The 17970-nt window shown below is 39.1% G+C and overlaps 1 protein-coding gene across 6 annotated transcripts in view; it reads right to left on the reverse strand.

Annotated features, from left to right (window-relative positions):
• Positions 1–17970, reverse strand: part of ZBTB44 (zinc finger and BTB domain containing 44) — an 85020-nt gene that overhangs the window by 15864 nt on the left and 51186 nt on the right. For 5 of the 6 annotated variants that reach the window (XM_021671257.2, XM_021671256.2, XM_021671254.2 and 2 more), the window contains exon 2: positions 14436–15509. The exons of the other annotated variant lie outside the window; for it this stretch is intronic. In XM_021671257.2, coding sequence (XP_021526932.1) covers positions 14436–15453 — 1018 coding nt within the window. In that variant the 5' untranslated portion in view covers positions 15454–15509. The remainder of the gene's footprint in view (positions 1–14435; positions 15510–17970) is intronic. 6 annotated transcript variants of the gene reach the window in all.

Genomic DNA, 17970 nt, shown 5'->3' on the forward strand with positions numbered 1-17970 from the left:
TGTTGTATAATTTTCATCATTCATTTTACTCTTGATGGACAGCTTTGTGGCTATTAAGAACAATGCTGCTATGAATATACTTAATGCACATGAGCATGCTTTTCTCATGTGTGGAGCAACTTTTCAAAGACTTTACAGCTTTTACAAACTCTGAGCTTTCAGTTTCATTTCTCCTGGTCTGAGTTGATGAACCAAAGCCCATTTGTGTTTTGACAAATGTCTTGAAGGCAAAACTGACTTTAGTGCTCTGATGATCTACTTACCTCCCTGGGCCAGGCTTTCTCCCCCAATTTAACCTTGCAGATCCTGACCATCTTTTCAGCTTTTCAAATAAAGGTGAATTTTTAAAAACTTAAAATTTGTTGTTTTTAAACAACAATTTGGTGAAACAGCAGAATCAAACAATCTAGCCTATTCTCATTAGGTAATGAACTTTGCCAATTTCTTTACTGAACCCAAATTAGCTGTGTTGCACCAAATGAACAAATCTGAGCCTCTGAGAATTTCGGTCATTTAATAGCAAACAAGCTTTTGGTTACAATGTTTTAATGAAAATGAAAATGTACTAACTGTAACAGTTTGTGCACCACAATATACATGTGAACATTTAATAACATCTGCTAATGAACATACAGGATGAAATTTCCTCTTGATGAAAATCTGGAATCTGATACTTAAGTTTCCCTCTTTGGATCACTTAAATTAGCTGTCATTAGGAAATACGTAAATTATCCACCTAAGGATAAAATTTTTTAAACTAAATTTTAAGGCATTCAAACTTACTTTATTTAATCATTTGTACTGGAAAATTTGTGACAGGGTTATATTTTGCCTTGACTTCTTAAATGAAGGATACTAAATATAACATTTTTTGTTTCTTGATGACACCTCAATCATAAAGAACATTCATTATTATACTGTGTTCTAATACATGAATATACTCCAAGGCTTTTGAAAATAGGCAGGATTATGTGTGTTTACATTCACCCCTATTGTACCCCCATTTTTTCTGGCCTCCCCATTCCATCCCTTCTGACGTGTGTGTAGCATTTCTGTGTCTTTTGTTTTTCTCTTTTTCTTAATATCAAATGGCATTTATGCTTTTCCCCTATGTTTACTTATGCAACTTATTCCCGGGTCCTTCTGACTTGTTTTTAATCCAGATGTAGGGTAGAGAACCAGATAATGCTACATTTTAAGAAAGAACTGTTTACTTGTCAATATCTTCCCATTCTCAGTTTTTTTCCTTAAAGAAAAGAGAACTAAACATTAACATTTCAATCTGTCCTGGGATAAAAAACTGGAAAAACCCCAATATTTAGACTTGGTCTCATGGAGACAGAAAGATCTATTTTATAGTATTCTGAACTTATTCAGAGTGTAGACAATATTAAAGCTTATAGGCAAAGGCTTGCCGAAAAACACTTGGAGTTTTGGTAAGGGCAGGCCAAGAAGACTGATCTAACCGACATTTGCTTCTCATTATCAGGCAGTCCATACTACTTCTAGGAGGGAGCGGACTCATGGTGAGGTGAAAATAAAAACCACACTGTCTGGCACTGATACTAATATTGTCGAACGTTTGTTTAAAAAGCTGGTCGAAAAGAACTAAAATGGAGTACAAGATACATCTAGCAGATGGTCCTTCTTCAAACAAATCCATCTCTATATTCTAAAATGTCTGGATCCCCCAATTCAATGGATAATGAGCATGCAAAGCAAAAGCAAAGCAACTTTCCCTCACCCATGGCTACTGAATGTAACAACAGCTAAAAATGAAGGCCACTCCGAGCTAAAATGAGTTAAAACAGACTTTCAGAATTCTATGTATACTGTTGAGGAAAACATATATTATCACTATCAGCAAAAAATAAATTTTGTAAGAATCTTTTTTTTGAGGTGATGGTTTATGCAAATGATAACACAAGTAATCATATGAATTGGAATTTTAAACTGATTTAACAGCAGGAGATACATATATATATATACCCACACACACGCACACATGCCCGCACACACACAAAAACACACACACATATCTACATGCAGTATTACCTTCCTGAGGTGACAGTGATGTTTCTTCAATTATTAAATGAAGTTTCCTTTGTATACTATAGGAATTCTGTTCTCAGTGGTAGTGAGAGGCTAAGAATTCTGATCAGATGCTTTTTACCTTGTGAAACAGTAAAAGTGATTCACAGAGACAATCAGCTTTATATGGTTCAGGGCTAGCTTATCAAGACAGAGTGGACTCTCTTCCCAATTAGAAGTGCTATATGATAACTTCTGTTGCATCAAACTCAAGTTGCTGTTGTCACTGTTTAGGTATTCAAGATACTTAAAAAAATCCTTCTGAAATTGAAAAGTAATTACAGTGGTCATCTCCTATTAAGTATTTACCATGTGCCAGGCATTGTTCTAAAGGTTTTCAATATAAGATCTCACTTCATACTTGAAAAAGAGAAGCATCTTCCAACATTTAGAAAAAGGTCTGGCACTCATTTAGGAGTGGGGCCTGGTCCTTATGGCCACAGTATTCTCCTAAGGGACATAAACAGTCTCACAGAACAATGTAAGATCAAGTCACTCTGTGACCCTTATTAAAGAGAGACTAAAAAATACTTTTATTTGTGCAATCACAAAAATACCAGTCATCCCTATCTCTCTCCAGCTAATGAGTCACTACTGCTATAGATTCACTTTAGTCTGCATCCCTAGATAATATTTATTAAGATGTTCAATCATAGAATTATCTCCCCTTTCTGAAATCACCTGTCTTGAGCAAACCTCACTTCCTTGAATCCTCCCTAATGGAGAATAAGCATCCCTGAAGTCACCTAACACAAGACCAAATCCTCTGCTAAGATCTTTTTAACACGTTCTTACTGAGAACCAGCCCTAAAAACCCCATGGTGTATAATCTCCCTTGTTGCAAGTGAGCAACAGACTCAACTTGTTCAGTCATAGGTGGTCTTTGGATATAGGGCCCTGGCAGAAATGAAGACCAATGGAGATTCAGCTAAAGTCCTTGTTGCTTTGTCCTTGGATCCTTAATGAGAGGGCAGATACAAAATCCCTTTTGAGGTGTCACCTGCCCTTGGTTGGGACATAAGTTCATGCTGAATTAAGCTTAAATAGTTCAATGAAGCCCTTCACTGTCAGGTTTGTTTTCCATGAAACAGTCTTTTGAAAATATTTTGGTTATTCAGATTCTGTTGCTCCTTGGTGAAATTGTTTTCTAGTCTAACACCTGCTCTGATGATCATCTGCCTGCCTGCCTACTGTGTTAACGGTCTACAAGAGAAATAAACTATAATGAGAGGATGAACATAGGTTGGATTAGTTCATCTGAACTGGCCCTCGGGGCCAAGTTCAGATCTCTGACTGGCAAAACCATTTCAAAACTTTGCAAGGTGTAACACAGAAAAACTGTGAAAACATTATGGTAAAAACAGAAGCCAGTCAGAAAAACAAAAACATGTATTTCATGATCCCACCGATATAAAACATCCAGAATAGGCAAATATTACTATTTAGAGTGGTTTGCCTAGGAGTGGTGATATGGTTAGGAAGGACTAGGGAGTCATCTTTTTAAGTAACATGTTAGGCTCAATCTAAAATCAGCAGTCTTTTTTCTCCTTTAAATTTGTTGTATTTATTGTTGCAAGTTGAGGATACTGAATTTTACAACCTTTCCAAGGACAAGTGGCAACAAAGGAAACTTAAAATAGTAGGTAAAATCCCATCTGAACTAATTTCACATATAATCAAATTATTATTTTAAAATCTGAGGGTAAATATACTAAACACTATATTCCCCACCCCTAAAAAGACAAGATACCTCTCAGAGATGTTCTTTAACAAATTAGTAAGTAAAATTAAGTACTCTTATAGAACTTACAGGGGAAAAAGTACCATGCACATCTACCCTTTCTCCCTTTCAGATTTGTTGACTGCCTTCAATATCCCAAGGAATTTACTCTCTTTTCTGTATGGCTTTGTTTTAGTATGTAAGTTTGGAGTTAAGATAGGTTTGTGAGCGACATTTGCCATGAAGGCAAGGAACAAAAAAAAAATCACAATGGGGTCAGGTGCAGTGGCTCATGCTTGCAATCCCAGCACTTTGGGAGGGTGAGGCAGGCAAATCACTTGAGGTCAGGAGTTTGAGACCAGCCTGGCCAAAATGGTGAAATCCTATCTCTATTAAAAATACAAAAATAAGCCAGGTATGGTGGCGGGTGCCTGTAATCCCAGCTACTCAGGAGGTTGAGGCCGGAGTACCACCTGAACCGAGGCAGAGGTTTCAGTAAGCTGACATTGCGTCACAGCACTCCAGCTTGTGCGACAGAGCAAGACTCGGGCAACACAACAAAACAAAACAAGCAAAAACCCCAAAACATGAAACAAACCACATTGGGATTATCTGATTATATGATATTCAGATCAGAGTGGTTCCCATGTCCGCTTTATAGAATCCATATTTACAATAATATATAGGAAACAGATCACACTTATGTAACTGAAAGGTTTGTTCTACTTTTTTTTTTTTTTTGAGACATAGTTTCGCTCTTGTTGCCCAGGCTGATTTTGGCTCACCACAACCAACTCCCAGGTTCAAGAAATTCTCCTGCCTCAGCCTCCTGAGTAGGTAGGATTACATGCCTGCACCACCACGTCTAGCTAATTTTTTTCTATTTTTAGTAGGGGTTTCTCCATGTTGGTCAGGCTGGTCTCAAACTCCTGATCTCAGGTTATCCACCTGCCTTGGCCTCTCCAAGTGCTGGGATTACAGGTGTGAGCCACCACGCTCGGCCTACTTATTAACTTAGTAACATCATAAAGGGCCAGGCGCGGTGGCTCACGCCTGTAATCCCAGCAGTTTGGGAGGTTGAGGTGGGCCAATCACTTGAGGTCAGGACTTTGAGACCAGCCTGGCTGACACGGTGAAACTGTCTCTATTAAAAATACAAACATTAGTTGGGTGTGGTGGCTGTGCCTATAGTCCCAGCTACTTGGGAGGCTGAGGCAGCAGAATCGCTTGAACCTGGGAGGCAGAGGTTGTAGTGAGCTAAGACTGTGCTACTGCATTTCAGCCTGGGTGACAGGTGAGACTCAGTCTCAAACAAAAGCAAAAACAAAGCCGTCATAAAGGCATAACCTGAACTGATTATATATACTTGGGAGTGGTAACAGATGACTATTTCACATGCCTATTTAGGAACATACTTATATTTGGGTTTCTACTTTCTTAAATGATTAAAATTGTAATTATTCAGTAGGCAGTTTGTTACTCAGCAGGTACTAAGGTGCTTTCAATTAAAGACTCTGGTAGTTTAGTAAAAACTTGGTTGTATCAACAAATAGCTATGATTTCTTGAAATTAAATATTTTGTTGGATGTGTGTTCATGTAAATTCTTCAAAACTATCTCGACTCCAATTCAGGAATATGAACTTCAGTGGCTGCTATGGATGAAATCATTTCTCCCAAAAAAAGACTCTACGTCTTGGCTGCTGGTGAGATGGCTGAATTGGAACAGCTCTGGTCTGCATTTCCCAGCCAGACCAACATAGAAGGTGGGTGAGTTTTGCATTTCCAATGACGTACCCTAGGGTACGTCAAGCAAGTGGGTGCAGCCCACGGAGGGTGAGCAGAATCAGGGTGAGGTGTCACCTCACCCCAGAAGTGCAAGGAGCCAGGGGCTTACCTTTCTCAGCCAAGGGAAGCTGTGAGGGACTGTGCTATCTGACCCAGATGCTTTTTCCATGGTTTCTGCAATCCGCAGACTAGGAGATTCCCTCATGTACCTATACCACCAGGGGTTCGGGTTTCAAGCACAAAACTGGGCTGCTATTCAGGCAGACACCAAGCTAGCTGTTATTTTTTTGTACCCCAGTGATGCCTGGAACTCCATCGAGACAGAACTGTTTCGCTACCCTGGAAAGGGGGCTAAAGCCAGGAAGCCAAGTGGTCTCGTTCAGGGGGTCCTACTCCCATGGAGCCCAGCAAGCTAAGAATCACTAGCTTGAAATTCTCACTGCCAGCACAGCAGTCTGAAGTCCACCTGGGACAATGGAGCTTGGTGCGGGGAAGGGTATCTGCCATTACTGAGGCTTGAGTAGGCGGTTTTCCCCTGACAGTGCTAAAAAGGCCTGGAAATTCTGACTGGGCAGAAATCAACACAGTGTGGCAAGGTGGCTGTGACCAGACCGCCTCTCTAGATTCCTCTTCACTGGGCACGGTATCACTGAAAGAAAGGCAGCAGCCCCAGTCAGAGACTTATGGATAAAAATCCCATCTCACTGGGACAGAGCACCTAGGGGAAGGGGCCGCTGTGGGTGCAGTTTCCACGAACTTAAATGTTCCTGCCTGCGGGCTCTGAAGAGAGCAGTGGATACTGACAAGCAGGGTTCTACCAGCACAGTGCTCAAGCTCTGCTAAGGGACAAACTGCTTCCTCAAGTGGGTCCCTGAACCCCGTGCCTCCTGACTGGGAAAGACCTCCCAACAAGGGTTGACAGACACCTCATACAGGAGAGCTCTGGCTGGCATCAGGCCAGTGCCCCTCTGGGGCAAAGCCTCCAGAGGAAGGAGCAGGCAGCAATCTTTGCTGTTCTGCAGCCTCTGCTGGTGATACCCAAGCAAACAGGGTCTGGAGTGGACCTCCAACAAACTGCAGCAGACCTGCAGAAGTGGGGTCTGTTAGAAGAAAAACTAATGAACAGAAAGCAATAACATCAACATCAACAAAAAGAACCCTCACACAGAAACCCCATCCAAACCCATCCAAAGGTCATCAGCCTCAAAGATCGCAGGTAGATAAATCCACAAAGATGAGAAAAACCAGCAAAAAAATGCTGAGAATTCAAAACCCAGAATGCCTCTTTTCTTCCAAATGATTGCAACTCTTCTCCAGTAAGGGCACAAAACTGTACAGAGAATGAGTTTGACGAATTGACAGAAGTAGGCTTCAGAAGGTGGGTAATAACAAACTCCTCTGAGCTAAAGAAACATGTTCTAACCCAATGCAAGGAAGCTAAGAACCTTGACAAAATGTCACAGGAATTGTGAACTAGAATAACCAGTTTAGAGAAGAACATAAACGACCTGACAGAGCTGAAAAACATGGCACGAGAACTTTATGAAGCATACAAAAGTATCAATAGCTGAATCAATCAAGTGGAGTCTGAAGATCAGCTTAATGAAATGAGGCATGACGGTAAGATTAGAGAAAAAAGATTCAAAAGGAACAAACAAAGCCTCCAAGAAATATGGGATGCGAAAAGACCAAATCTACAATAGATTGGGGTCCCTGAAAGTGACAGGGAGAATGGAACCAAGTTGAAAAACTCACTTCAGGATATTATCCAGCACAGTTTCCTCAACCTAGCAAGACAGGCCAACATTCAAATTCAGGAAATACAAAGAAAACCACAAAGATACTCCTTGAGAAGAGCAATCCCAAGACACATAATTGTCAGATTCTCCAAGGTTGAGATGAAGGAAAAATATTAAGGGCAGCCAGAGAGAAAGGCCAGGTTACCTACAAAGGGAAGTGCATCAGACTAACAGCGGATATCTCTGCAAAACCCCTACATGCCACAAGAGAGTATTCAACATTCTTAAAGAATTTTCTTTTCTTTCCTTTTTTTTTTTTTGGAGATGGAAGGAAAAGAATTTTCAACCCAGAATTTCATATCCAGACAGTTTCATAAGTGAAGGAGAAGTAAAATCCTTTACAGACAAGCAAATGCTGAGGGATTTTGTCACCACCAGGCCTGCTTTACAAGAGCTCCTGAAGGAAGCATTAAATATGGAAAGGAAAAACCAGTACCAGCCACTGCAAAAACACACCAAAATATAAAGACCAATGATACTATAAAGAAACTACATCAACTAATGTACAAAATAACCAGCTAGCATCATGATGACAGGATCAAATTTGCATATAACAATATTAACCGTAAATGGGCTAAATGTCCCAATTAAAAGACACAGACTGTCAAATTGGATAAAGAGTCAAGACCCATTGGTGTGCTGTATTGAGGAGACCCATTTCACATGCAAAGATACACACAGACTTGAAATAAAGGGATGGAGTCATATTTACCAACCAAATGGGAAAAAAAACAACAACAAAAAACAGGGGTTGCAATCCTAGTCTCAGATAAAACAGACTTTAAACCGACAAAGATCAAAAAACACAAAGAAGGGCTAAATAATGGAAAAGGGATTAAAGCAACAAGAGCTAACTATCCTAAATATATATGCACCCAATACAGGAGCACCCAGATTCATGAAACAAGTTCTTAGAGACCTACAATAAGACTTAGACTCCCATACAATAACAGTGGGAGACTTTAACACCCCACTGTCAATATTAGACAAGTCAACAAGACAGAAAATTAACAAAGATATTCAGGACTTGAACTCAGCTCTGGACTGAGCAGACCTAATAGATGTCTATGGAACTCTCCACCCCAAATCAACAGAATATACATTCTTCTCAGCACCACATAGCACTTATTCTAAAATCAACCATATAATTCGAAGTAAAACATTCCTCAGCAAATGCAAAGGAACAGAAATAATAACAAACAGCCTCTCAGACCACAGTGCAATCAAATTAAAACTCAGGATTAAGAAACTCACTAAAAACTGCACAACTGCATGGAAACTGAACAACCTGCTCCTACATGACCACCGGGTAAATAACAAAGTTAACGCAGAAATAATAAAGTTCTTTGAAACCAATGAGAACAAAGAGACAACGTACCAGAATCTCCGGGACACAGCTAAAGTAGTGTTTGGAGGGAAATTTATGGCACTAAATGCCCAGAAGAGAAACAAGGAAAGATCTAAAATCAACACCCTAACATCACAATTAAAAGAACGAGAGAAGCAAGAGCAAACAAATTCAAAAGCTAGCAGATGACAAGAAATAATGAAAATCAGAGCAGAACTAAGGAGACAGAGATACAAAAAACCCTCCCCCTGCAAAATCAATAAATCCAGGAGCTGGTGTTTTGAAAAGATTAACAAAAATAGATAGACCACTAGCCACATTAATAAAAGAAGAGAGAGAAGAATCAAATAGACACAACAAAAAATGATAAAGGGGATATCATCACCGATCCCACAGAAATACAAACTATCATCAGAAAATACTATAAACACCTCTATGCAAATAAACTAGAAAATCTAGAAGAAATGGATAAATTCCTGGACACATACACCCTCCCACGACTAAATCCAGAAGTCGAAATCCCTGAATAAACCAATAACAAGTTCTGAAATTGAGGCAGTAATAAATAGCCTACTAACCAAAAAAAGCCCAGGACCGGATGGATTCACAGCCAAATTCTACCAGAGGTACAAAGAGGAGCTGGTACTATTTCTGCAACTATTCCAAACAACAGAAAAAGAGGGACTCCTCCCTAACTCATTTTATGGGACGACCAGCATCATCCTGATACCAAAACCTGGCAGAGATACAACAAAAAGGAAAAGTTCAGGCCAATATTCCTGATGAACATTAATGCAAAAATCATCAATAAAATACTGGCAAACTGAATCCAGCAGCACATCAAAAAGCTTATCCACCATGATCGAGTTGGTTTCATCCCTGGGATGCAAGACTGATTCAACATATGCAAATCATTCCACCACATAAACAGAACCAATGACAAAAACCACATGATTATGTCAATAGATGTAGAAAAGGCCTTCAGTAGATGTAGAAAAGGCCTTTGATAAAATTCAACACCCCTTCACGCTAAAAAAAAAACCCTCAATAAACTAGGTACTGATGGAACATATCTCAAAATAATAAGAGCTATTTATGTCAAACCCATAGCCAATATCATACTGAATGGGCAAAAGCTGGAAGCATTCCCTTTGAAAACTGGCACAAGACAAGGATGCCCTCTCTCACCACCCCTATTCAACGCAGTACTGGAAGTTCTGGCCAGAGTAATCAGGCAAAAGAAAGAAATACAGGGTATTCAAATAGGAAGAGAGGAAGTAAAACTGTCTCTGTTTGCAGATGACATTATTGTATATTTACATTGTCTCAGCCCAAAAACTCCTTAAGGTGATAAACAACTTCAGCCAAGTTTCAGGATACAAAATCAATGTGCAAAAATCACAAGCATTCCTAAACACCAATAATAGACAAGCAGAGAGGCAAATCATCAGTGAACTCCCATTCACAATTGCTACAAAGAAAATAAAATACCTAGGAATATAACTTAAAAGAGTCATGAAGGATCTCTTCAAGGAGAGCTACAAACCACTGCTCCAGGAAATAAGGACACTAACAAATGGAAAAAAAATTCCATCCTCATGGAGAGGAAAAATCAGTATCGTGAAAATGACCATACTGCCCAAAGTAATTTATAGATCCAATGCTATTCCCATCAAGCTACTATTGACTTTCTACACAAAACTAGAAAGAAACTACTTTAAGTTTCATATGGAACCAAAAGAGTCTGTATAGTCAAGGCAATCCTAAGAACAAAGCTGGAGGCATCACGCTACCTGGCTTCAAGCTATACTATAAGGCTATAGTAACCAAAACAGCATGGTACTGGTACCAAAACAGATATATAGACCAATGGAACAGAACAGAGGCCTCAGAAATAACACCACACATCTACAATTATCTGATCTTCGGCAAACCTGACAAAAACAAGCAATGGGGAAAGGATTTCCTATTTAATCAATGGTGTTGGGAAAACCGGCTAGCCATATGCAGAAAACAGAAACTGGACACCTTCCTTACACCTTATGCAAAAATTAACTCAACATGGATTAAAGACTTAAACATAAAACCTGAAACTATAAAAACCCTAGAAGAAAACCTAGGCAATATAATTCAAAACATAAGCATGGGCAAAGACTTTATGGCTAAAACACCAAAACCAATTGCAACAAAAGCCAAAATTGACAAATGAGATCTAATTAAACTAAAGAGCTTCTGCACAGCAAAAGAAACTGATCATCAGAGTGAACAGGCAACCTATAGAATGGGAGAAAATTTTTGCAATCTATCCATCTGACAAAGGTCTAATATCCAGAATCTACAAGGAACATAAACAAATTTACAAGAAAAAAACAACCACATCAAAAAGTGGGCGAAGATTATGAACAGACACTTCTCAAAAGATGACATTTATGTGGTCAACAAACATATGAAAAAAAGTTCATCATCAGTAGTCATTAGAGAAATGCACATTAAAACCACAATGAGATAGCATCTCACTCCAGTCAGAATGGCGATCATTAAAAAGTCTGGAAACAACAGATGCTTGTGAGGAAGTGGAGAAATAGGAATGCTTTTACATTGTTGGTGGGAGTGTAAATTAATTCAACCATTGTGGAAGACAGTGTGGTGATTCCTCAAGGATCTAGAACTAGAAATACCATTTGACCCAGCAATCCCACTACTGGGTTTATACTCAAAGGATTATAAATCATTCTACTATGAAGACACACGTGCACGTATGTTTATTGCAGCACTGTTTACAATAGCAAAGACTTGGAACTAACCCAAATGCCTATCAATGATAGACTGGATAAAGAAAATGTGGCACATGTACACCACAGAATACTATGCAGCCATAAAAAAGAATGAGTTCATGTCCTTTACAGGGTCATGGATGAAGCTGGAAACTATCATCCTTAGCAAACTAACACAGAAACAGAAAACCAAACACCACATGTTCTCATTCATAAGTGGGAGTTGAACAATGAGAACCCATGGATACAGGGAGAGGAACATCACACACCAGGGCCTGATGGGGAGGTGGTATGGGGGGAAAGGAGAGGGAGAGCATTAGGACAAATACCTAATGCATGCAGGGCTTAAAATCTGGATGACAGGGTAACAGGTGCAGCAAAGCACGATGGCACATGTATACCTATGTAACAAACTTGCATGTTCAGCACATGTATCCCAGAACTTCAAGTTAAAAAAAAAAAAAAAGACACTACATGTTAATCCTTGGTACCAATGAATGTAACCTTATTTGGAAATAGGGTCTTTGTAGATGTAATCAAGTTAAGATGAGGTCATGTTTATTACAGTTGGACCTGAATCCAATGATTGGTATCCTTTCATGGAGAGAAAGATTTGAAGCCAGTGACAGAAGAGAGAGATAGGGAAGGTCACCTGAAGACAAATGCAGATACTAAAGTAAAATATCAGATACTGGAGCTACAAGCCAAAGAACACTAAGGATTGTGGGCAGCTGCCATAAGCTGTTGGAAGAGGCAAGGAAGGATTCTTCCCTACAATCTTCAAAGAGAGAAAGACCCTTCAAAGGGAGGTAACACCTGTATTTCAGACTTCTGGCCTCCTAAGCTGTGAGAGAATAAATTTGTTTTAAACTATTCAGTTTATGGTAGTTTGTTGCAGCAGCCCAGGGAAACTCACACAGAGGGTAAAAACATAAGAAACTAACAAAGTTAATATGGTCTTCTTAATTCTCCAATCTTTTGGACAAATCTGTATTATTCACTGTTGGCTTTTCTTCTATCCCTTCCCAAACCTGAATATAGTTTCCCCAACGATCAGTCCCTTGGTTTTGGCTCTTCTGTTTTTTCCTATTGATACTAAATTTGCCACTACTAATAGAAAAGTCCCATGTTGGTAGTCTCACTAATCTTGTCTTTTCTACTGCTTTTGGCATGACACTGCTTGATCATCATTCAAGCACAATTTACACAGAATTGACCTTGATGATTTACTCTCAAAACTGGATTCTGACCATCTTCCACTGATTTTCATACTGCAGTAACTGCATTGAATAGATTCATATGATTGCCATTATTTTCTACAGTACTAAGGAAGAAAAAAGCAACTGTAAAAGATTTCCAAGTGTAAGACATTAGCTGGATTCAGAAATAACAAAATATTGAAAATTTGTGACTTCGAATCAATGGAATATAATAAAGTGTTATCACTATTTCCTAGTCATCAGAGTACTCTGACCTCTCCTGTTCTTTCAATACACATATTCAGTATCATCAGGTACTGAGTCTTTGTTTACAAAGTCTTGCAACATCTGTTTTCTTTCACATGGTTTGAGTCTTCATCCACACCAAGTTAACTGTACTGCAACTGGTCTCTGAGATTGTCTCCATACAACCAAACTCACTGCATGTCAATACCAATTTTCCTAAAATATCTGCATATTTTTTTTTTAATCCCTTTAATGTAGACTCCTAGTTACTAGCCACCACTAAGATAAAACCCAAGCTTACTTGGTGTACTTGTGGCAGATACTGCTAGTTGCATACTCAATATCCATTCTGCTCTAATTTTGTTCAAGGCATTTATGTACCCAACTAATACCCATTACCTTTCCAGATTTCCTTGCAGTTAGGAAAGACTATGGGACACAGACCAGCAGAAGTTTTTTAGGAATTTCTGAGAACACAGGTGCTTTCTTTATACAAGCATTGCCCCTTTCTAAAATACAAAGCTGAAGATAAAGTGAGCATCTCATGGATGAAACCAACAAACTGAAGATGGCACATTATAAATATACAAGTCGCCTAGGCCACTGATTACATTGAAGATTCACTGTACCAGCCCTGGACTTTTATTTCTCAATACTTTACGTGATAAAAATAAAACCTTGCTATGGTTTAAGTTACTGTAGAAGGGATTCCGTTACCTGTACTTAAATGCAACCCTTACTGAAACTAGGATTCAAGGCTCTTCACAGCCTGCACTCAACTACTCCTTTTTGTCTTATCTCCCACTATTTCCAGCACTTTCAGGCATCTGTGCTTATTTACATAATTTAGCACTGAATTCACTGTTTACCAAACACACAATGCTCTTCCATACCTCTGTGTTTGCATACATGCTCCGTGCTTTCATGTTTTCACAGAAATGACATTCCCTCACTTGGGTAAACTCTTACTTATTGCATAAGACCCAGCTCAAATATATAGTGTTAACTTGCTCTTTTCTTTGTTGCAACCATACTACTCTGTTCACACCCCAGCACTTCAAATAGTTCACTGTAATCATTTACTTACATATCTGCTTCCCCAATCAGATGATCAATCTCTTCATTGCAGGGACTATGTGTTTTTCTTTATGTATCATCAATGTTTGCTTGGCACATGGTAAGTTTTCAATACATATTTTAATTAAGAATAAACACAAACTGGATTTAACTGAGTTTTTTGTGTATGTGTATCTGCCTTTGTCCCATCAGATATTATTCAATTATTTCTATCTTCACTAATGTGCAACTTGTAAAAAATAAGCGATAGTGCTACTGGCATCTTAAACAAATCCAGTCATCATGTTTTACTCTTTATATTTCCTATATGACCAAGCACAAAACTTATCTACCAGGAACTCAAAAATGTTTGAATTGACTTTACAGCACCATGAAAAACACAGAAGACATTATACCTATAGAGGAAGACTGTGGACTAATCAGAAGGTCCTCTTGGACTTGTTCACTTCCTGGAACTGTCTGCTGATCACTCAGGGAACTCTGAGATGCACTGACAGGCTGGGACACTTCCTCATGGACTTCCTCGTCACTTAACCTTTCTACTTTGACCCGGACATCTTCTTCGGTACCTAAAGGCAAGGTAGTTTTTGTGCTCTCACAAGTCACATAATCAGTCATTCTTCTACCAGTCTCAGATGGGCCAGGTAATTCTAAAGTCCGGGTATTTTCTCCTTGCTTAACTTTCTCAGGCTGAATCCTTCGATCAATTCCAAAAGGAAAAGTCCAGGGAAAAGCTAAGGAAGAGTCAACTGGTTGGTTTCTATTTTCTGAGTAGGAAGCTGAAGAATTCAGTACCTGGGGTGAACTTGTTTGTGTGCTACACTTTACAGGACTTTCAGGAGACATAACAATGTAGCTTTTACGCTTTCTCCGGGATTCTCGGCAGACAGGAATCGTTCTTTCTACCACACTGCACTCTGAGGACACGGGAGAAATGCTCCCATCTCGAGAAGTAAAATTGCAGTTAGAATTATTTTCTTGCCCAGCATCTAGACCCTTTTCAGGTTGGCTGTTGGGTGTATTCCATAAAATGCTTGATTTCATGAACTCTGAGCAGGTGCTGGCAACACTGAACATTTGCATATAGCTGGCTGCTGCTAGAACATCAATAATATTTTCTGTGTTAATCGATAGAGTGGCTGTGTAAGCATATTCTAAAAGAGGTATAAAGCCAGTCACTGTAACATGATGCAGATCCAATACATTCTTGTTCTCATCCTCGGCTTGGCCTACAAGTTTGGTGCGAAAGAAATCACTGCAAGCTGCTAGTACCACCTTATGTGCCCGGAAGATTTTGTCCTGGACACGAATAGTGATATCACAAAAATGTCCATCATTTCGCAGCATATTTAGCTTTCCAAGCATTTCCTGGCTGTGGGAAGAGGAGCTATGAGTAAATGTTTTCACACCCATCTTTTACTTCCTCTTCTACAGATGCTCTTCAAGGATGCAAATGAATCACAAATATCCTAAAAAATACATAAAATAAATCATTAATTGATATTTTAGTAGTTTAAATGTGATTTAGATCATTTTCATGTGGACACTGTACTAAATTAAAAAGCTGAAAGATTATGAGAGAAACTTCAAGATAGGGACTGTATAGAAATATATTCTCCCTATCTGCCTTCCAAACGGTCCAATCAGTGAAGTCTGTGAACCAATGTTTTAATGAGCTGCAGGGCTGCAACAGTTTGTAAATAATGACAATTGTAGAGTGTCTTCTATGTGCCAGACAGTATTTGTAATGCTTCACATTGAATAGTTGATCGTCATCATATCTGTCAGTAGGCACATTATTACTCCTGTTTCTAAATGTGAGCATGCAGCAGGCAATGCCAGTGTAAACATTAAACAATCCATTACATAATCATCCCTGTGAATGTTTTATGCAGGTAAATGTATAGAGGAAAAGAAAGATGAGAAAAAGAAAAAAATGAAGTAGAAAGAAAAAAACCCAAACAATTTCAAAATGAATTTAAAAAGGCTGCCAGGCATGGTGGTTCATACCTGTAATCCCAGCACTTTGGGAGGCCAACGCAGGAAGACTGCTTGAGCTCAGGAGTCTGAGACCACCCTAGCCAACATGGCGAAGCCCTGTCTCTACTAAAAACATACAAAAATTAGCTGGGTATGGTGGCATGGGTTTGCAGTCCCAGCTATTTGGGATGTTGATGTGGAAGGATCACTTGAGCCTGGGAAGCAGAGGTTGCAGTAAGCTGAGATTGCGCTAGTACACTCCAAGCCTTGGTGACAGAGTAAGACCCTGTCTAAAAAAAAAAAAAAAAAAAAAAGTACAGACTCTTCTAACTTGAGAAGACACAACGATCAATGTGGAACTGTCCCATGTCAGACTTCACAAAAGGATAAGGCATAAATCTGTTTCAAAGCAGCCAGGTAAAGTTACTGAAATAATTATCTTGACCATAATTACTGACAGAAGTTCAAATGCAAACTGAGTGCTCCACATACCCTTCCTAAAGACAACTGACCACAATGAGACACTAGACAGCCAGGGACTGGTCTATGTAAACCACCATTTAATGTATTTGCTGATTTAGGTCTCACAAAAATGAGATGAAGAGGAAGAAAATAGAAGGGCTATATATAAAGTGTTTTGTTCATTTACTGCATCCCAAGAAACTAGCTTCTGCTTTTAAAGCATGGCCTTCAAGAGTGCTTAGTTTGGGAGCATGTGGTTGAAGAAAGAAACATGCTTTCAGAGCAAGTGAATTAGTTATAATCCAGGGACCATCTGCATGAACAAAGGTGTGAAGGCGAGAAATTAAAAAGCATCTTTGGAAAACGTGCATCAGAGTATTAAAATGAAACGATTTCAATTTTGAATAGGTACCAAACAATAGATAATGTACTACATTGTCAAGTGGGGCACAAAGGCACCTTATACAAGGGGGTAGTGGAAAACTATTTTCAACCTGAGTTACATCCACCTGCAATCATTTTCCATGTTCAAAGAGTAGACATGAAAAGGATTTTTGCTGAGCATAATCAGTGAGTTGGAAACCCCATTCTACTTCCCTGCTTACTCCCCTGCAGGGAAAGGGGCTTCAAGGCATGTTGATCCTTTATCTCTGGTCTATGGAAAATATGTTACACTTGAAAAAACTCTAAAGGGCACATGAGTCTGATTTAAACAACAGACAAGGCCAAGGAGTATGCCTACTGTCTCTCAACATATATAAAGGCAACATAGTGGAGTGGTTGAGAGTACAGACTCTGGAGCCAGAATGCTGGCTCTGCATGCTGGTTCTGCTATTTTTAACTGTGTGACCTTAGGCAAGTCATTAAACAAACCCTCTGTATCTTAATATATTCATCAGTATAATAAAGACAACACAACACACCTAATAGAGTTCTGAGGATTAAATGATCTAATACATGTTAAGTGTTTAGAATAGTAACTAGCAACACAATCCAATGCTATAGAAATGCTAGTTGCTGCTGCTACTAATATTACCATTAGAGACCTTTGCTTCCTGGAAGGGCCAGAAACCACACCAGCAAATGAAGAAGAGTGAAAGAAGAAAGTTGGGGAAGACAGAAAGAAAAAGGAGGCAAACCAAACCTGACTCTTCAACTGCAAGCCTGTAGTAGGCCTGAAGTGGGAAAGGAAGGAAAGCTTTCACCTAAGATTATTAGTTCTTGAAAAGATTGTTGGTATTTCCTGAAAGTGATCAGAACAGTTATTAAAACTTGCTCTCCAGGAAGCTGGAGGAAGAACTACCACCACAGAATAAAATGGCTCATGAGTACCTCCTGTAATGCACAGTACAAAGTCTGATAGAAGTATGGGATGAGAGAGGAAGGTGATGATGAGGAAATGCAGTTCAGAAACCACAAAGTATAACTTGAAGTTTTATAAGTTAGATAAGTCTCTTTTAAAAAATCTTGTCGGGAGTGGTAGCTCAC

Source organism: Aotus nancymaae, unplaced genomic scaffold (assembly GCF_030222135.1).
Source record: "Aotus nancymaae isolate 86718 unplaced genomic scaffold, 86718_ANA_hifiasm-v0.15.2.pri h1tg000012l, whole genome shotgun sequence".
NCBI classification, from domain to species: Eukaryota; Metazoa; Chordata; class Mammalia; order Primates; family Aotidae; genus Aotus; species Aotus nancymaae.